Raw genomic sequence first — 21,930 nt, 5'->3', positions numbered from 1 at the left:
CTCATCTCTCTCTCTCTCTCTCAGAGCCCTCTCAGACAGTCTCATCTCTCCATCTCTCTCTCTCTCTCTCAGAGCCCTCTCAGACAGTCTCATCTCTCTCTCTCTCTCTCACACACACACTCACTCTCTCTCTCTCTCTCTCAGAGCCCTCTCAGACAGTCTCATCTCTCCGTTGGAGTTGAAGATGGAGGAGTGGAAGAAGGTGGCCAGTCAGCTGGATAAAGACCGCGCAAAAGGTACAATAACGACACTCACTCACTCACTCGCTGACATTTCCTCTTTCTCTCACTCTCATGTATTAAACCTCATGTGTGTATTGTCCTGGCCAGAGTATAAGAAGGCGAGGGCGGACATCAAGAAGAAGTCTTCAGACACCATCAAGCTGCAGAAGAAGGTCAAGAAAGGTAAGCAGTCAACACTAACAACTCCTTCATCAAACACCCTGCTTTAGCTGCCCATGCCAACACCTGCAGCTCTACATGCTAACACCCTGCTTTAGCTGCACATACTGACACTAACACAACCACTAACACCCTGCTTTAGTTGCACATGCTAACACCTGCAGCTGCACATGCTAACACCTCCTTTAGCTGCACATGCTATCACCTGCTTTAGCTGCACATGCTAACATCTGCTTTAGCTGCACATGCTATCACCTGCTTTAGCTGCACATGCTAACACCTGCTTTAGCTGCACATGCTAACATCTGCTTTAGCTGCACATGCTATCACCTGCTTTAGCTGCACATGCTAACATCTGCTTTAGCTGCACATGCTATCACCTGCTTTAGCTGCACATGCTAACATCTGCTTTAGCTGCACATGCTATCACCTGCTTTAGCTGCACATGCTAACACCTGCAGCTGCACATGCTAACACATCCTTTAGCTGCACATGTTGCCGCTTACGTGACATTCTGCTCTGAGGGTTGCCACAGGTCTGGAACATAAGGTGGGTTTCCATCCACCTGTTTAATGCATATTTTCAACGTTGCAAAATTAAATTAAAATTAAATTAAAAAACTAGTGTAGATATGCTGCAAAATTCGAAAAAACACAATTTAGCATTTTCTTTTGCAGCCTTTCTGAAAATTCTGTTATAATTTGAGATAGCTTTGGATGGATATCCAACTATTCACCTTATGTAGAAGAGACAGTCTGGCTTGAGAGACTAACAGGAAGTGTAAACACAATCAGAACCTCTGATTGTGTTTACACTTCCTGTGACTCATAAACCTAGTCTGACTCATAATGTGAGTCAAACTAGGTTTTACCAGGTGAGCCAGGCTAGTTTGAGCAGGTAAGACAGCCTCTTTTTTTCCCACCCAATAAAAATGATGAATTATCGTCAAAAAGGTTTCAAATACAGCCAGTTAAGGGTTAACTAATGTAGACGGGACCAACCTGGGGGTATGTGAAATAGCAGAGTCCTGATTGGCTCTGAGAGGCTGTTTACAAATGAGCTGCTAAACCCCACTGTTGTGGCAAGGTTCAAAACAAACAGAACAAACCAGCCTGTCGCCATAGCAACCCAGACATGGCACCGATCGTTCACCTGGGCCGCGCCCTCCTCCGCTGTCAGGGCACCACACCCTGTGGTTGCCATGGTAGCACCAGGCCTCGCCATCCCATAACCAAAGCTAAAGCTCAACAGAGAGAGAGAGAGAGAGAGAGAGAGAGAGAGAGACCAAATGCATTGGAAACGCCTAAACATTTGCACAAACATGCATTCATGCTGCATAAACACAAGCAAATGTGTGTACACACACACTGGAAAGTAGGCATAACCTCCAGGCATCAGCACGCAAAACACTCTGTTTTCTCTCTCTCTCTCTCTCTCTCTCTCACACACACACACACACACACACACACACTCTCTCTCTCTGTCCGAATACAACACACACACACACACACACACACACACACACACACACGCACAGTATGCATGCTAACACACACCCAGTCCAGACCCGCCCATGCGTGGTGTGTCTGATGTGGGTTAAACATCTCTGGACTTGTTCTCTTCTACACGCCTCTCTCTCCCTTTTGATTTCCTCCTTTTCTATTCTCTATCTCTCTCTCTCTCTCCCTCTCTCTCTCTCTCTCTCCCTCTTTCAGTCTTCTCTCTCTCTCTCTCTCTCTCTATCTCTCTCTCTCTCTCCCTCTTTCAGTCTTCTCTCTCTCTCTCTCTCTCTCTCTCTATCTCTCTCTCTCTCTCCCTCTTTCAGTCTTCTCTCTCTCTCTCTCTCCCTATATCCTCTATCTGTCTCCCCTTTCTATGTCTTTATAACTTTATTTTCTCTCTCAATTCAGTTAATCATTGTGATTGTTGATAACACTCACAATCAGAATAACTTTATTGATCCCTGGGGGAAATTAAAAGGGTACTATACCGCGTTAATTTAGTACCGATACTTTGAAAAATGTACCGGTGTTGGCGCCGCTCACCAAACGTCTGGGAGCCGAGACTAGCGGAGCAGCGAACATTTAACCAAACTCCATTCAGAAACATGCAGTTTTAACAGAGGAAGAGAGCGGGATAACAGGTGACTCACATCCAGAATTGACATTTTATTCACTTACAGTAACCTCTCCGTGAATTATATATATGCCGAATTGAAGAGTGCCGTCTGGTAATACATTTTACGTACCTCTGTATAATCAAGAACCGTTAAATTAATAGGCTATCATAGCGAGACAAATGCACGCCCGTGTAACGTTAGCAGCTCCGCAGAGGCAGACAGCAGTGTGCTCTCTCTGTCACCAAGCCATCATGATTCCCTCCACTTCAGTCTGAATATCAGGCTAGGATGTTTTCACATCAGAGAATGGGGTTCATTTCCCTCATTCGAGGGTTTGCCTGGCGGCAATATTTTATATAATATACTGTATATATATATATATATATATATATATATATATATTTTATATATAAAAAATCGATCTCTGGACATATGAATCGATATCAAAGGATTAAAATAAAAATCGATTAAAGTTCGCTCTGTGGCACGGAGTTTGACGAGGCAATTAAATGTACATGACAGTTAGCATTGATAACCACAGCTTAGCATCAGGGCTAAGCTAAGCACTGCCTGTCAGTGTGGAGAACTGGATTTCAGGGTTTTCAATGTGCTGATATCAGGCCTGCGAGGAGGAGAGAGAGGATGCTCTCTCTCTCGCTCTCTCTCTCTCTCTCCATCATGTGATGATGCTGGTCCTTGCTCACATGCTAGTGGTGGAGTCTAATAAACAAGCCAATAAATCACATCAGAGAGAGCGAGAGAGAGTGGAAGTCTCAACTCCGTTTGTCTCTCTCTCTCTTTCTGTGTCTTAGTTACTAGTTGGGTGTCTTTCCACCGGTTTCTATGCAAATTTTCAATTTGTGCGTAAAGAGTCGAAACGCTGCAACAACAAAAAAATCCAAATATCGCAAAAAAGTTTTTACGGTTTGGGGAGGTGGAAATGGTAAAAAGTAAATGTGATAAATGCAGTGGAACCAGATTAAACGAATCTTCCGTTGTCTCACTGTAAAACATGACGTGTCGGTGTAGCCTACACTAAATAGGGCTACACTTGTAAGGTAAATAATGTTAAATAAGCAGCACCATTTTTAGACCGTGTTGTTTCAACCGAAGATGACTGGGATTAACATTAAGGCAACTCACTTCTAGAATTGAAATTGTATTCACTTAACTTAAAGTGATACATAATTACGCCCTGCTGACCAACTTCTTCTTTTGAGTTGTGTGGCGGTTGGCATCCAGAGCTGCACCTGGTATTCCAGAAATTGCATTCATGGTCTATGTACCTTTGTAGATAATCAAGAAACTTTAAATTAATAATGTTAAATGTGTGATGATATGATACTTTATTGTCCACCATGGTGAAAATTTTTCTTTGGCTTCTCTTCCCATAGAGACACATTGTGCACAGTCAGCACACCATAAAACGTAAAGACATAGAACATAAAACACACATGTACAAGTTAAGACATAGATAGTGCAAATAAACATATGATACATTTGGATGGAAACCCAACTACTGCCTCTCTCTCTTATTGTCTCCCACACTGTCTCTCATCACATCTCAAGCTTTCTTGCCATCTCTCTCTTACTGTGTGATTTGATCTCTCTCTCTCATTAACTCACTCACCCATTCTATTGCTTTTCTCTCATGCTCTCCTCTCTCTCTGTCTCTCTCTTACATTCACTCTCACACACACACACACACACACACACACACACACACACACACACACACACACACACACACACACACACACACACACACACACACACACACAGGCCTGCAGACACAGAGGCGGGCAAGGTCAGGCAACATGTGTGTGAGAGACAGCTGATGCTTAGTGCAGCTCTCTGTGTGTGTTTGTGCATCTCCCCTTGTTATAGAGTTGTGCTGACCCCTGCTGGTAGAATGCAGTATTACAGTTCCACCTGTAATACTGAATCCTACCAACACTGATCAATACTGTCAGTACTGGACTTCAAATATCTTCTTAAACACGCTGACATTAAAAAAGAAATCCAACAAGGACATAGAAGAAATGGCGGAAAGGTGACTGAAAGTGAAATAAAAAATGTCTTGACAAAAGAGAACCATAACAACTAGGGATGCACGATATATCGGCAGTCATATCAGTAATGGCAGATGTTAATTTTTTAACATATCGGCATCGCTCCGATGTTGCAATGTTAATGTAGGGGGCAGATTATTTGCCCTATAGGCCTAACATTGGTTCCTCCCTGTGTGTGTTTCCGTAGGGAAGGACGAGGTGCGCGGCCAGCTGGACAGTGCACTGCAGGACGTTAATGTGCGTTACGCCGTGCTGGAGGAGACGGAGAAGAGAGCGGTGTGCAGAGCGCTCATAGAGGAGAGAGGACGCTACTGCAGCTTCGTCACCATGCTCAAACCTGTGCTGGTCAGTACTGCGCGTGTGTGTGTGTGTGTGTGTGTGTGTGTGTGTGTGTGTGTGTGTGTGTGTGTGTCTGTCTGTTGTAGGGCTGGGCAATATACTGTAGCGATATTATATTGAGATTGAGGCCATGTCCACACGGAGACGGAAGCTATCTTTTTTTTTTTCGTTTCAGAAAAGTTTTCCATAAACATGGAAACGTTTCAAGAAATGTGTGTATCCACATGAAACCACTGAAACCGCTGTAGAATAACAGAGAAATACAATCTCGTCAATAATGGCATACAACCTCTAGGGGCGCACAGTCTATAATGTGTATCTCACTGTAGCAGCAGCTTAAACCCTTGGCTTTGCGGGGAGGTTTGCCATGTCGATGAATAAAATGATGAAACCTACAGTATACAGGCAAATGCAGAGCTGTTCAGCAGGGCTGATGGTCTCCCTGTAGCCTACAATATAGAACGTTAACTATCTGTGACATTCCTGATATCATCCACTTCCATGATCTTTAGACATGTTGCAAACACATCCCAGCGTATTGGCCGCTCCTGCACAGCACAGGCTAAATGATGCAACATAAATATACATTATATAAACTCATGGCATAAATGTGTTTTTATTGGAAAAAGTCGCGTCAAGTAAGCTAAAGTCTTGTTGGAGTGGACACGAGCGGATATCACAGACATCACAGTGCAACCGTGTGTTCTTCAAACCTCTCACTTCCCTATTCACGTTGTATTTACGAGGGCTATATATAGGGCAAGAGAGTATGTTGGTTACACCCAGGGTTTACATTTCATTTCATTTCATTTTGTCCAATATTAAAATATTCCAGAATTGCATGTTGTATTAAAAATAAATATAATTTCTTTCTAACATGTTAAGCCTGATTTTGTTTGTGTTATTGTAAAAATGTAGCCGCCGCTAAGCCTTCTGGGAAATATCCGATGAAGGGAGGGGAGGGGTGGATGGGAAGAGTCAGCTGTCAGTGGAGCCCTGAGGATGTTGTAGGCTACACGCTGTTCTCCGTGTCCACTTGTTGCTGACGGTGGTAATAGAGGAGCATTATATTTTGCTGCAAGATCCCCACTGCTGTAGCACGAACGCTACTGCCATGATTGTTATTGTTGCTGGTGGAGAGAGGTGGGGCTATGGCGTCATCGTTTCAGGAAAGATGCGTATGGGTTGTAAACACGGAAATGCAAGGGTGGCGTCTTCAGATTTAATCACTCTGGGACCCGTTTTGAAAATTTAGCGTATACGGCCAGAACGTATAGTCCCAGAACGCGGTTCCATCTGGACGAAATGTCTATATGACAAAAAACTTTAGCGGATACACCTAAAGTCGTCTCCGTGTGGACATGGCCTGAGATAATAATTTTTCAGGTCTATGAATATTGCACCTACTACTCCTCCTCTGTCCAGCATGCTCTTTATTTCCTCTACAAAGTAACAGTTTGCCGTTTCCGTGGAGTGTTGAGGCCTGAAACCGACTTGCATAGGATGAAGTGGATGATGGCTGGAGTTCAACTGGGCTGTTAATTCATGCAACAACTTTTTCCATCACTTTTGAGAGGATGGGCAAGAAGCTAATCGGATTATAATTGCCTAGTTCTGAGCAGTCACCACTCTTAAAGATGGGAGAGATGACTGCCGTTTTCAGACCATCAGGAAAAACAGCATCTTTAATAGACCGATTAAGCAGCTTGGAGATTGAAGCGCACAAAGTAGTTGCATTCCGCTTAAAAATACAAGAATCAAGGCCATACACGTCCAGAGCATTAGAGGCCTTCAAGGCCGATAGAGTCCTCAAAACCTCCTGTTCAGTTGGCTCAGTGAGGGAGAAGACAGGGTGGGCGTGGTCTGGTGGAGAGATCACATCCACCCTGTCGCCAAATGTTGTGGCCAGCTCCAAGACCGAGTCCCTGAAGAAGTCATTAAAAGATGTTCCGATGACTTTCTCATCCTGAGTTAAGATATTATTTACTCAAATTTGAAGGCGTTTGGGGGCCTTGTCTTCCTTTCTTGAGATATTATTAATGTGTTTCCATACTAACTGACTATTGCCCTTGGCTTGAGTTATGATATTTACGAAAAAAATAGCTTTTGCCCGTCTAAGAGCATTTACTACTTTATTTCTCAGGCCTTTAAACACTAGCAGATCAGTAGTGAGACCAGATTTTAACACTGTTTTTAGAGCCTGGTCTCTTTTTTTCATTAGAGACCATTCAGGCTCTGATAACCAGGGGAGATTTATTTTTTTACTTTTATTGAGGTTTTTCATTTTTCATGGATTTTTTTCATGAATTTATTTTTAATTAAATTTATTTGGTTCAAGAAACCCTGGCAGGAGGTTTCCAAATCTTCCGCCGAGGGCAGACTGTTCCAGTTGATCTGTTTTAGTTCAGTATCAACCTTACTAAGGTCTTTCTTTGGTATTCGATAAGAGATTTGATTTTTGTCAGTTCTGTATGAGAACCTTTTTTTATTTAATTTACGAGTAATTAATGTGAGGTTATGATCTGATATACCTGTTATATATATAATTATAGGAATTTCGAATTCTAGATTACGATTTGGGCTTTCCACGATTATGAAAACAAGATAATCGACATAAAAAGATTTTGTGGCTCTTGTCACTCGTTCTATGGGGCAGCATAAGGGACAAATTTAAGACTACTGAGAAGCCGTCGGAGGCTATATCTTTGCCAAAGCCAGCTATGGATCTGGCCAATGATCTGTCAGCACCGGCAACTGACAGACCGTCAGTGAGAAATGAGGAGCCGACTACTGATTTGTCTTACCTAGCAGTCCACTGGATCATCTATTGACTAGGCTGGTCATTAGCTTGTCTTAGCTGGCTACTAGCTTGGAGAGGCTAGCAACCCACTGGATCATCTATTGGCTAGGCTGGTCATTAGCTTGTCTTAGCTGGCTACTAGCTTGGAGAAAATCACAGCTCTCCCTTTAAGACTAAACATATACCATACAACCCCACATCCAAACATTAGAGCTATCCCTTTAAGACTGATACCATACATCAAAACATCACAGCTATCCCTTTAAGGCCATGTCCACACGGAGACGGAAGCAATCTTTTTTTTTTTTTTCAAGAAAAGTTTTCCATAAACACGGAATCGTTTCAAGAAATGTGTGTATCCACATGAAACCGCTGTAGTATATATGCCAGGCCAGTAAGTGGCGCTGTAACGCTGCCGCGTGCCGTGTGGTCGTCAAACCTCTCACTTTGTGGTCGTCAAACCTCTCACTTCACTATTCACGTTGTATTTGCGAGGGCTATATATAGAGCATCCCGAGTATGTCCGTTACACTCAGGGTTTACATTTCATTTCATTTCATTTTGTCCAATATTCAAATATTCCAGAATTGCATGTTGTATTAAAAATATATATTATTTCTATCTAACACGTTTAGCCTGATTTTGTTTGTGTTATTGTAAAAACTTAGCCGCCGCTAAGCCTTCTGGGAAATATCCGATGAAGGGAGGGGAGGGGTGGATGGGAAGGGCTGTGTGGAGCCCTGAGGATGTTGTACACGCTGTTCTCCGTGTCCACTTGTTGCTGACGGTGGTAATAGAGGAGCATTATATTTTGCTGCAAGATCCCTAACAGGCTCAGTAGCTGCTGTAGCACGAACACTAGTGCTAGTAAGCTTAAATTGTTGCTGGCGGAGAGACGTGGGGCTATGGCGTCATCGGTTCAGGAAATATGCGTATGGGTTGTAAACACGGAAATGCAACGGTAGCGTCTTCAGATTTATTCACTCTGGGACCCGGTTTCAAAAATTAGCGTATACTCCCAGAACGCTGGTTCCTTCTGGACGAAACGTCTATATGAGAAAAAACTTTAGCGGATACACCTAAACTCGTCTCCGTGTGGACATGGCCTAAGACTCAAGTTATGAAAACGTTTTTACTTGAGATTTAATTTTTAAGGTGTGTGTGTGTGTGTGTGTGTGCGTATGAACTGTCTAAGGGCCTGTGTCCACCTGGCGTCTTTTCCTCAGGTCCAGCGTCTATTTTCAATTGTTTCCAATGGGAGGAGAGCGTATGCGAGCGCACACGGACGTGTAGAGAAAGTGCAGAGCGCCCAGCGTCTTTTTTCGGCGTTTTTGTGCGCCGACTCCCAGCGCTTCCAGCTGAAAATATTTTAACTTTTCAGAAAGACGCTGGTGTCGGCTGCTCCTTTTCTGGTAACTAATCATATGGAAAAACTATCGCAACAGAGACAGAACGGCTCAATTGTGGGAGCAGATTGGCTAGACACTTAATATTTCTGGTGAGTGTTGTGCTTACTGCTTTTAATAGCGTAGCCTACCTGTGTTGTTAGCTTGCTAGCTGTCAGCTATCAAGCTGAACTAACGTTACTTGCAGACTGCTTCCTTGTATATTGTGCGCTGGGATCAGCATTCCCCAGCGCATTCCCAGCGTTTAACGTCGGAAAAAGACGCTAGGTGTACACAGGCCCTAACCCGTTATATTTGATTCCCTGTCATTGTAATATAATTTGTGGAAGCAAATAAAGAATTCAAATGTGTGTGTGCACACGTTTAGGACCATGAGATGGGCATGCTGGGAGAGGTGACCCACCTGCAGAGCATTCTAGAAGATCTGTCCAACCTGACAGCCGAGCCCAACAAGCTGCCTCCAGCCAGTGAACAGGTACGCTTCTCCTCTTCCTCTTCCTGCTGCAGACTAGGGGTGGGAATCACCAGATGCCCACGATACGATACTGAAACGATACTTGAGTCACGATACGATAGTATTGCGATACTGCGATATTTTCGATATTGCGATATATCAATATTGCGATATATTGAATATTGCGATATTTCGATATATTGCGATTTCTTACTTTTTCAACTGCAAATGATGTCCCCAAAGAAAAACTTTGTCAACATCTGCTTTATATAAGAACAATTTTTCAGTCTGTACATCCGACTTCAACCATTTTATTGCAGCAACATTGTCAAGTAGACAGACCAACAACTTTCATAAAGTCATGTCATAGTTGCATGCACCTAACAAACTGAACTGTTTGTTACAGTCTACTTACAGTCCACCTTAACTGGATGTGTGTGTGGACTACTGTACTTATGTAGTTTTTGCAACTTCACTTCACTTACACAAAACATCTTGTGCAGCCCATTCAGTAACTGGGGAATTTGTAAATTACTGTTATGACAAAACTGTTACTGTTAAAACAAAATGAAAATATGCTACCGTTTGTTTACTGCTGGCCTTGGAACTAAAGTTTATAGTAGCCCGGTGGCCTGGCATGGCCTGCAAAAAAAAAAATTTTTTTTTTTTTTTTTTTTTTTTTGCAATATCGATACTTGGCGTCCAAATATCGATACAATATCGTCAGGCAAAATATCGCGATACTGTGGTGTATCGATTTTTTCCCCCACCCCTACTGCAGACAGCAGATACGCTTCTCCTCTTCCTCTTCCTGCTGCAGACAGCAGATACGCTTCTCCTCTTCCTCTTCCTGCTGCAGACAGCAGATACGCTTCTCCTCTTCCTCTTCCTGCTGCAGACAGCAGGTACACTTCTCCTCTTCCTCTTCCTGCTGCAGACAGCAGACATACCCTAACAGGCTAGGCATAACTCAGTCTTCCACGGAACAGTCTGTTAAAATGGCATGGTAGCCTACCAAACATCTCTCTCTTGGATGCTATTTGCTTTCTTCGTTAGAAACCTCTCAGATAGGGCGTCCGAGTAGTGTAGCGGTAGATTCCCTGCGTACCAACACGAGGGTCGCTGGTCCGCGCCCCCATGTTACCTCCGGCTTGGTCAGGCGTTCAGACAGGCATGATTGGCTGTGTTCAAAATACCCCTGAAACGTATTTCACAAGGGCAAAATAAGCCCTCACCCCCCCCCCCCCCCCAATATTTCATTTTCGATTTTAAAATAAGCCCTTGTTCAAAGTTAATTTCCTACCCAGTTGGAGACGCACTGCGCTGTGGAAAAACTGAAATGACGTCCAAGCAGTGCTGCTGCACAGACTCACAAAATCACTGGAGCACATTTGTTGTTTCTGGCTTTAATTCAACTGCCTGTGTCTGTTTCAGGTGATTTTGGACCTGAAGGGCTCTGATTTCAGCTACACCTACCAGACGCCTCCAGCCTCTCCTAGTAACACACTGTCCAGGAAGAGTAGCATCAGCAGGTAATGGCTCCTCAGTTGCTGTTCCTTTCACACTACACACAGACCAGGGGTGGCCAAACTACGGCCCGCGGGCCAACTGCGGCCCGCTGCCTGTTTTTAAGTGGCCCGCCATGAATTTAGGAAGAAAAAAAAAAAGTGCTAAAAACGTTTTTCCGTTTTTCTGTTTCAAAGTTTAAAACGGAAAACGAAAACGGGGGAAAAAACGGAAAAACAAAAACATTAAGAAAAAGAAACTGAAAAACAAAAACAAAAAAACGGATTCCCCCTATTTCGTTTTTTCAATTTAAAACCATTGAAAATGGGTTATACTTGGGCACCCTGACATGGTCTATTTATAAAAAATAAAAATAAAACACTGAATTAATGTTTAATACTAATGTTATGTTAAATTATCTCTGTCTTAACCTGTTGGCACAGGAAAAGAAAATGTGATAACATACAGAAATACCCATTGTAATAGGTGAGCGCATCAATAAACTATGTGTCATATATTTATTTAGGTAGAAATTCAATTTTTGATGGCACAAGGGTTTTCTGGTCCAATTTTTTTGCCGCGAAAACTGCCGCGCTTAATATTGTTTGGCCCGCGACTCCTTATATTTTTCTGTATGCGGCCCACAACCAAAAAAGTTTGGCCACCCCTGGTGTAGACAGACAGTACACACAGTGTAACCAGGAGTCTTTGGGTCATTGTGCTTTTCACTACAGTATATGACTGAGCTGCAACAGCAGAATCCCCCACGAGTCCACAAACGCTCTCACACAGACTTTATTCTTTCTAAACCCGCTCGCACAACATCTATGAGTCATTCTACAAAATGAGTTCAATATCAGATTTATTAAGTTAGTTATTAAGTTTACGGCTATCTCAAATATTATTTCGGGTTTCAATAGACCAGGGGTTTTCATTGTGGGCCTGGGCCCGCCCCCAGACAGAGCTTGGAAAAAGGAGTGCCCCCCCCCCCCCCCCCCCGCTCAATTCCTGGATGCCTATGGGATCATGATTTACTACAAGAGCAAAGGCAGATTCTTAGACATCCCCAAAATATGGCAACCACATACAGAGTTTGACTTTAAGAACTTTTTACCCCAGTGTCATTAGGCTTATCAGGATAGGAGCTGAATGCATTGTTTTTGTTTGGTTGTTTGTCCAATAGTCTTGTTCTTGGATTATTGTGTATCTTATGCAGTTTTCTTGTTTTGTTTTGTTTTGTTGTGTTTTGATGTTCTTTGTGGGGGATATGGGATATGATAGTCCATGTATGTCATGTAAATACCTCATGTTCTTTCTTAAAGTAATTTCTTTTTTTCTTTCTTTTTTTTAATGACTAGTCGACTACCTTTAGGGACGACTAGTCGACTAGTAAAATTCACTAGTCGTGAATGCCCTAATATATATATACTTAAGTATTAAATATTTAGCAGGCTAGATATCTGTCAGACCTCTGACTCATCGGCGAGCACTCGGGGAGCTTCCTGCCTGCGTCTTTATTTTTTATTTTTTATATATTTTATTTTCAATTTTTTAAAGAGGACATTCAACATTTAATCACATTCTACTCACTCACTCACACACACACACACACACACACACACACACACACACACACACACACACACACACACACACACACACACACACACAGAAACATATCTTTTTATTATATGATTACTCTAGTCTAGTTCATGTGTCTAGTTCATTTGCATTTCACCTCAAACTAGAGAGGAAACCGCTTTGAAGTCTGAAATTTACCTAGATTTGCTAGAAAGATGAACAAGATTTCACCTTTTCGCCAACTAGGACGCTGCTTGATGATGTCACTAGGTTGACTGTACAGTACAGTACTGTAGTGGAGTACAGGGTGTTGCTAGTAAGGATTTTGAATTCTAACAGGCTCAGAGCATGTTTCTGACTTGGATTGTGGTTGTTTAGATTCATCAAAATGTTCAAAATCCTCACTACGTGTACGTGTCTCTGCTTTGATAGTAACTATCAGTATGTCTCTCTGTGTTTTGATAGTAACTATCAGTATGTCTCTCTGTGTTTTGATAGTAACTATCAGTCTGTCTCTCTGTGTTTTGATAGTAACTACCAGTCTGTCTCTCTGTGTTTTGATAGTAACTATCAGTCTGTCTCTCTCTGTGTTTTGATAGTAACTACCAGTCTGTCTCTGTGTTTTGATAGTAACTATCAGTATGTCTCTCTGTGTTTTGATAGTAACTATCAGTCTGTCTCTGTGTTTTGATAGTAACTATCAGTATGTCTCTCTGTGTTTTGATAGTAACTATCAGTCTGTCTCTGTGTTTTGATAGTAACTATCAGTCTGTCTCTCTGTGTTTTGATAGTAACTATCAGTCTGTCTCTCTGTGTTTTAATAGTAACTATCAGTCTGTCTCTGTGTTTTGATAGTAACTATCAGTCTGTCTCTCTGTGTTTTGATAGTAACTATCAGTCTGTCTCTCTGTGTTTTGATAGTAACTATCAGTCTGTCTCTCTGTGTTTTGATAGTAACTATCAGTCTGTCTCTCTGTGTTTTGATAGTAACTACCAGTCTGTCTCTCTGTGTTTTGATAGTAACTACCAGTCTGTCTCTCTGTGTTTTGATAGTAACCATCAGTCTGTCTCTCTGTGTTTTGATAGTAACTATCAGTCTGTCTCTCTGTGTTTTGATAGTAACTATCAGTCTGTCTCTCTGTGTTTTGATAGTAACTATCAGTCTGTCTCTCTGTGTTTTGATAGTAACTATCAGTCTGTCTCTCTGTGTTTTGATAGTAACTACCAGTCTGTCTCTCTGTGTTTTGATAGTAACCATCAGTCTGTCTCTCTGTGTTTTGATAGTAACTACCAGTCTGTCTCTCTGTGTTTTGATAGTAACTACCAGTCTGTCTCTCTGTGTTTTGATAGTAACTACCAGTCTGTCTCTCTGTGTTTTGATAGTAACTATCAGTATGTCTCTCTGTGTTTTGATAGTAACTACCAGTCTGTCTCTCTGTGTTTTGATAGTAACTACCAGTCTGTCTCTCTGTGTTTTGATAGTAACTACCAGTCTGTCTCTCTGTGTTTTGATAGTAACTATCAGTATGTCTCTCTGTGTTTTGATAGTAACTATCAGTCTGTCTCTCTGTGTTTTGATAGTAACTACCAGTCTGTCTCTCTGTGTTTTGATAGTAACTATCAGTCTGTCTCTCTGTGTTTTGATAGTAACTATCAGTATGTCTCTCTGTGTTTTGATAGTAACTATCAGTCTGTCTCTCTGTGTTTTAATAGTAACTATCAGTCTGTCTCTCTGTGTTTTGATAGTAACTACCAGTATGTCTCTGTGTTTTGATAGTAACTATCAGTATGTCTCTCTGTGTTTTGATAGTAACTATCAGTCTGTCTCTCTGTGTTTTGATAGTAACTATCAGTCTGTCTCTCTGTGTTTTGATAGTAACTATCAGTCTGTCTCTCTGTGTTTTGATAGTAACTATCAGTCTGTCTCTGTGTTTTGATACTAACTATCAGTCTGTCTCTCTGTGTTTTGATAGTAACTATCAGTCTGTCTCTCTGTGTTTTGATAGTAACTATCAGTCTGTCTCTCTGTGTTTTGATAGTAACTACCAGTCTGTCTCTCTGTGTTTTGATAGTAACTACCAGTCTGTCTCTCTGTGTTTTGATAGTAACTATCAGTATGTCTCTCTGTGTTTTGATAGTAACTACCAGTCTGTCTCTCTGTGTTTTGATAGTAACTACCAGTCTGTCTCTCTGTGTTTTGATAGTAACTACCAGTCTGTCTCTCTGTGTTTTGATAGTAACTATCAGTATGTCTCTCTGTGTTTTGATAGTAACTACCAGTCTGTCTCTCTGTGTTTTGATAGTAACTACCAGTCTGTCTCTCTGTGTTTTGATAGTAACTACCAGTATGTCTCTCTGTGTTTTGATAGTAACTATCAGTCTGTCTCTCTGTGTTTTGATAGTAACTACCAGTCTGTCTCTCTGTGTTTTGATAGTAACTATCAGTCTGTCTCTCTGTGTTTTGATAGTAACTATCAGTATGTCTCTCTGTGTTTTGATAGTAACTATCAGTCTGTCTCTCTGTGTTTTAATAGTAACTATCAGTCTGTCTCTCTGTGTTTTGATAGTAACTACCAGTATGTCTCTGTGTTTTGATAGTAACTATCAGTATGTCTCTCTGTGTTTTGATAGTAACTATCAGTCTGTCTCTCTGTGTTTTGATAGTAACTATCAGTCTGTCTCTCTGTGTTTTGATAGTAACTATCAGTCTGTCTCTCTGTGTTTTGATAGTAACTATCAGTATGTCTCTCTGTGTTTTGATAGTAACTATCAGTCTGTCTCTCTGTGTTTTGATAGTAACTATCAGTCTGTCTCTCTGTGTTTTGATAGTAACTATCAGTCTGTCTCTCTGTGTTTTGATAGTAACTATCAGTATGTCTCTCTGTGTTTTGATAGTAACTATCAGTCTGTCTCTCTGTGTTTTGATAGTAACTATCAGTCTGTCTCTCTGTGTTTTGATAGTAACTACCAGTCTGTCTCTCTGTGTTTTGATAGTAACTATCAGTATGTCTCTCTGTGTTTTGATAGTAACTATCAGTCTGTCTCTCTGTGTTTTGATAGTAACTATCAGTCTGTCTCTCTGTGTTTTGATAGTAACTACCAGTCTGTCTCTCTGTGTTTTGATAGTAACTATCAGTATGTCTCTCTGTGTTTTGATAGTAACTATCAGTCTGTCTCTCTGTGTTTTGATAGTAACTATCAGTCTGTCTCTCTGTGTTTTGATAGTAACTATCAGTCTGTCTCTCTGTGTTTTGATAGTAACTACCAGTCTGTCTCTCTGTGTTTTCATAGTAACTATCAGTCTGTCTCTCTGTGTTTTGATAGTAACTACCAGTCTGTCTCTCTCTGTGTTTTGATAGTAACTACCAGTCTGTCTCTCTCTGTGTTTTGATAGTAACTATCAGTATGTCTCTGTGTTTTGATAGTAACTATCAGTCTGTCTCTGTGTTTTGATAGTAACTACCAGTCTGTCTCTCTGTGTTTTGATAGTAACTACCAGTCTGTCTCTCTGTGTTTTGATAGTAACTATCAGTCTGTCTCTCTGTGTTTTGATAGTAACTATCAGTCTGTCTCTCTCTGTGTTTTGATAGTAACTACCAGTCTGTCTCTCTCTGTGTTTTGATAGTAACTATCAGTATGTCTCTGTGTTTTGATAGTAACTATCAGTCTGTCTCTGTGTTTTGATAGTAACTATCAGTCTGTCTCTCTGTGTTTTGATAGTAACTACCAGTCTGTCTCTCTGTGTTTTGATAGTAACTACCAGTCTGTCTCTCTGTGTTTTGATAGTAACTATCAGTGTGTCTCTCTGTGTTTTGATAGTAACTATCAGTATGTCTCTCTGTGTTTTAATAGTAACTACCAGTCTGTCTCTCTGTGTTTTGATAGTAACTATCAGTCTGTCTCTCTGTGTTTTGATAGTAACTACCAGTCTGTCTCTCTGTGTTTTGATAGTAACTATCAGTCTGTCTCTGTGTTTTGATAGTAACTATCAGTATGTCTCTCTGTGTTTTGATAGTAACTACCAGTCTGTCTCTCTGTGTTTTGATAGTAACTATCAGTCTGTCTCTGTGTTTTGATAGTAACTACCAGTCTGTCTCTCTGTGTTTTGATAGTAACTATCAGTCTGTCTCTCTGTGTTTTGATAGTAACTATCAGTCTGTCTCTCTGTGTTTTGATAGTAACTACCAGTCTGTCTCTCTGTGTTTTGATAGTAACTACCAGTCTGTCTCTCTGTGTTTTGATAGTAACTATCAGTCTGTCTCTCTGTGTTTTGATAGTAACTATCAGTCTGTCTCTCTGTGTTTTGATAGTAACTACCAGTCTGTCTCTCTGTGTTTTGATAGTAACTACCAGTCTGTCTCTCTGTGTTTTGATAGTAACTATCAGTCTGTCTCTCTGTGTTTTGATAGTAACTATCAGTCTGTCTCTCTGTGTTTTGATAGTAACTATCAGTCTGTCTCTCTGTGTTTTGATAGTAACTATCAGTATGTCTCTCTGTGTTTTGATAGTAACTATCAGTATGTCTCTCTGTGTTTTGATAGTAACTATCAGTCTGTCTCTCTGTGTTTTGATAGTAACTATCAGTATGTCTCTCTGTGTTTTGATAGTAACTACCAGTCTGTCTCTCTCTGTGTTTTGATAGTAACTATCAGTCTGTCTCTCTGTGTTTTGATAGTAACTACCAGTCTGTCTCTCTGTGTTTTGATAGTAACTACCAGTCTGTCTCTCTGTGTTTTGATAGTAACTATCAGTCTGTCTCTCTGCGTTTTGATAGTAACTATCAGTCTGTCTCTCTGTGTTTTGATAGTAACTACCAGTCTGTCTCTCTCTGTGTTTTGATAGTAACTATCAGTCTGTCTCTCTGTGTTTTGATAGTAACTATCAGTATGTCTCTCTGTGTTTTGATAGTAACTATCAGTCTGTCTCTCTGTGTTTTGATAGTAACCATCAGTCTGTCTCTCTGTGTTTTGATAGTAACTATCAGTCTGTCTCTCTGTGTTTTGATAGTAACTATCAGTCTGTCTCTCTGTGTTTTGATAGTAACTATCAGTCTGTCTCTCTGTGTTTTGATAGTAACTATCAGTCTGTCTCTCTGTGTTTTGATAGTAACTACCAGTCTGTCTCTCTGTGTTTTGATAGTAACCATCAGTCTGTCTCTCTGTGTTTTGATAGTAACTACCAGTCTGTCTCTCTGTGTTTTGATAGTAACTACCAGTCTGTCTCTCTGTGTTTTGATAGTAACTACCAGTCTGTCTCTCTGTGTTTTGATAGTAACTATCAGTATGTCTCTCTGTGTTTTGATAGTAACTACCAGTCTGTCTCTCTGTGTTTTGATAGTAACTACCAGTCTGTCTCTCTGTGTTTTGATAGTAACTATCAGTATGTCTCTCTGTGTTTTGATAGTAACTACCAGTCTGTCTCTCTGTGTTTTGATAGTAACTACCAGTCTGTCTCTCTGTGTTTTGATAGTAACTACCAGTCTGTCTCTCTGTGTTTTGATAGTAACTATCAGTATGTCTCTCTGTGTTTTGATAGTAACTATCAGTCTGTCTCTCTGTGTTTTGATAGTAACTACCAGTCTGTCTCTCTGTGTTTTGATAGTAACTATCAGTCTGTCTCTCTGTGTTTTGATAGTAACTATCAGTATGTCTCTCTGTGTTTTGATAGTAACTATCAGTCTGTCTCTCTGTGTTTTAATAGTAACTATCAGTCTGTCTCTCTGTGTTTTGATAGTAACTACCAGTATGTCTCTGTGTTTTGATAGTAACTATCAGTATGTCTCTCTGTGTTTTGATAGTAACTATCAGTCTGTCTCTCTGTGTTTTGATAGTAACTATCAGTCTGTCTCTCTGTGTTTTGATAGTAACTATCAGTCTGTCTCTCTGTGTTTTGATAGTAACTATCAGTCTGTCTCTGTGTTTTGATACTAACTATCAGTCTGTCTCTCTGTGTTTTGATAGTAACTATCAGTCTGTCTCTCTGTGTTTTGATAGTAACTATCAGTCTGTCTCTCTGTGTTTTGATAGTAACTACCAGTCTGTCTCTCTCTGTTTTGATAGTAACTACCAGTCTGTCTCTCTGTGTTTTGATAGTAACTATCAGTATGTCTCTCTGTGTTTTGATAGTAACTACCAGTCTGTCTCTCTGTGTTTTGATAGTAACTACCAGTCTGTCTCTCTGTGTTTTGATAGTAACTACCAGTCTGTCTCTCTGTGTTTTGATAGTAACTATCAGTATGTCTCTCTGTGTTTTGATAGTAACTACCAGTCTGTCTCTCTGTGTTTTGATAGTAACTACCAGTCTGTCTCTCTGTGTTTTGATAGTAACTACCAGTATGTCTCTCTGTGTTTTGATAGTAACTATCAGTCTGTCTCTCTGTGTTTTGATAGTAACTACCAGTCTGTCTCTCTGTGTTTTGATAGTAACTATCAGTCTGTCTCTCTGTGTTTTGATAGTAACTATCAGTATGTCTCTCTGTGTTTTGATAGTAACTATCAGTCTGTCTCTCTGTGTTTTAATAGTAACTATCAGTCTGTCTCTCTGTGTTTTGATAGTAACTACCAGTATGTCTCTGTGTTTTGATAGTAACTATCAGTATGTCTCTCTGTGTTTTGATAGTAACTATCAGTCTGTCTCTCTGTGTTTTGATAGTAACTATCAGTCTGTCTCTCTGTGTTTTGATAGTAACTATCAGTCTGTCTCTCTGTGTTTTGATAGTAACTATCAGTATGTCTCTCTGTGTTTTGATAGTAACTATCAGTCTGTCTCTCTGTGTTTTGATAGTAACTATCAGTCTGTCTCTCTGTGTTTTGATAGTAACTATCAGTCTGTCTCTCTGTGTTTTGATAGTAACTATCAGTATGTCTCTCTGTGTTTTGATAGTAACTATCAGTCTGTCTCTCTGTGTTTTGATAGTAACTATCAGTCTGTCTCTCTGTGTTTTGATAGTAACTACCAGTCTGTCTCTCTGTGTTTTGATAGTAACTATCAGTATGTCTCTCTGTGTTTTGATAGTAACTATCAGTCTGTCTCTCTGTGTTTTGATAGTAACTATCAGTCTGTCTCTCTGTGTTTTGATAGTAACTACCAGTCTGTCTCTCTGTGTTTTGATAGTAACTATCAGTATGTCTCTCTGTGTTTTGATAGTAACTATCAGTCTGTCTCTCTGTGTTTTGATAGTAACTATCAGTCTGTCTCTCTGTGTTTTGATAGTAACTATCAGTCTGTCTCTCTGTGTTTTGATAGTAACTACCAGTCTGTCTCTCTGTGTTTTCATAGTAACTATCAGTCTGTCTCTCTGTGTTTTGATAGTAACTACCAGTCTGTCTCTCTCTGTGTTTTGATAGTAACTACCAGTCTGTCTCTCTCTGTGTTTTGATAGTAACTATCAGTATGTCTCTGTGTTTTGATAGTAACTATCAGTCTGTCTCTGTGTTTTGATAGTAACTACCAGTCTGTCTCTCTGTGTTTTGATAGTAACTACCAGTCTGTCTCTCTGTGTTTTGATAGTAACTATCAGTCTGTCTCTCTGTGTTTTGATAGTAACTATCAGTCTGTCTCTCTCTGTGTTTTGATAGTAACTACCAGTCTGTCTCTCTCTGTGTTTTGATAGTAACTATCAGTCTGTCTCTCTCTGTGTTTTGATAGTAACTACCAGTCTGTCTCTCTCTGTGTTTTGATAGTAACTATCAGTATGTCTCTGTGTTTTGATAGTAACTATCAGTCTGTCTCTGTGTTTTGATAGTAACTATCAGTCTGTCTCTCTGTGTTTTGATAGTAACTACCAGTCTGTCTCTCTGTGTTTTGATAGTAACTACCAGTCTGTCTCTCTGTGTTTTGATAGTAACTATCAGTGTGTCTCTCTGTGTTTTGATAGTAACTATCAGTATGTCTCTCTGTGTTTTAATAGTAACTACCAGTCTGTCTCTCTGTGTTTTGATAGTAACTATCAGTCTGTCTCTCTGTGTTTTGATAGTAACTACCAGTCTGTCTCTCTGTGTTTTGATAGTAACTATCAGTCTGTCTCTGTGTTTTGATAGTAACTATCAGTATGTCTCTCTGTGTTTTGATAGTAACTACCAGTCTGTCTCTCTGTGTTTTGATAGTAACTATCAGTCTGTCTCTGTGTTTTGATAGTAACTACCAGTCTGTCTCTCTGTGTTTTGATAGTAACTATCAGTCTGTCTCTCTGTGTTTTGATAGTAACTATCAGTCTGTCTCTCTGTGTTTTGATAGTAACTACCAGTCTGTCTCTCTGTGTTTTGATAGTAACTACCAGTCTGTCTCTCTGTGTTTTGATAGTAACTATCAGTCTGTCTCTCTGTGTTTTGATAGTAACTATCAGTCTGTCTCTCTGTGTTTTGATAGTAACTACCAGTCTGTCTCTCTGTGTTTTGATAGTAACTACCAGTCTGTCTCTCTGTGTTTTGATAGTAACTATCAGTCTGTCTCTCTGTGTTTTGATAGTAACTATCAGTCTGTCTCTCTGTGTTTTGATAGTAACTATCAGTCTGTCTCTCTGTGTTTTGATAGTAACTATCAGTATGTCTCTCTGTGTTTTGATAGTAACTATCAGTATGTCTCTCTGTGTTTTGATAGTAACTATCAGTCTGTCTCTCTGTGTTTTGATAGTAACTATCAGTATGTCTCTCTGTGTTTTGATAGTAACTACCAGTCTGTCTCTCTCTGTGTTTTGATAGTAACTATCAGTCTGTCTCTCTGTGTTTTGATAGTAACTACCAGTCTGTCTCTCTGTGTTTTGATAGTAACTACCAGTCTGTCTCTCTGTGTTTTGATAGTAACTATCAGTCTGTCTCTCTGCGTTTTGATAGTAACTATCAGTCTGTCTCTCTGTGTTTTGATAGTAACTACCAGTCTGTCTCTCTCTGTGTTTTGATAGTAACTATCAGTCTGTCTCTCTGTGTTTTGATAGTAACTATCAGTATGTCTCTCTGTGTTTTGATAGTAACTATCAGTCTGTCTCTCTGTGTTTTGATAGTAACTATCAGTCTGCCTCTCTGTGTTTTGATAGTAACTATCAGTCTGTCTCTCTGTGTTTTGATAGTAACTATCAGTCTGTCTCTCTGTGTTTTGATAGTAACTATCAGTCTGTCTCTTTGTGTTTTGATAGTAACTATCAGTCTGCCTCTCTGTGTTTTGATAGTAACTATCAGTCTGTCTCTCTGTGTTTTGATAGTAACTATCAGTCTGTCTCTCTGTGTTTTGATAGTAACTATCAGTCTGTCTCTCTGT

General features: G+C 40.4%; 1 protein-coding gene across 1 annotated transcript in view; it reads left to right on the top strand.

Annotated features, from left to right (window-relative positions):
- The window catches only part of mtss1 (MTSS I-BAR domain containing 1), a 100,202-nt gene that overhangs the window by 58,309 nt on the left and 19,963 nt on the right, over positions 1-21,930 (top strand). Inside the window, exons 5-9 of the mRNA XM_083660786.1 lie at positions 145-236; positions 330-404; positions 4,780-4,937; positions 9,505-9,612; positions 11,026-11,123. Coding sequence (XP_083516912.1) covers positions 145-236; positions 330-404; positions 4,780-4,937; positions 9,505-9,612; positions 11,026-11,123 — 531 coding nt within the window. The remainder of the gene's footprint in view (positions 1-144; positions 237-329; positions 405-4,779; positions 4,938-9,504; positions 9,613-11,025; positions 11,124-21,930) is intronic.

Source organism: Poromitra crassiceps (genome assembly GCF_964638095.1).
Source record: "Poromitra crassiceps genome assembly, chromosome: 25".
NCBI lineage: Eukaryota > Metazoa > Chordata > Actinopteri > Beryciformes > Melamphaidae > Poromitra > Poromitra crassiceps.
Note: the sequence above shows the minus strand (reverse complement) of the source record. Positions and strands in the feature narration are given on the sequence as shown.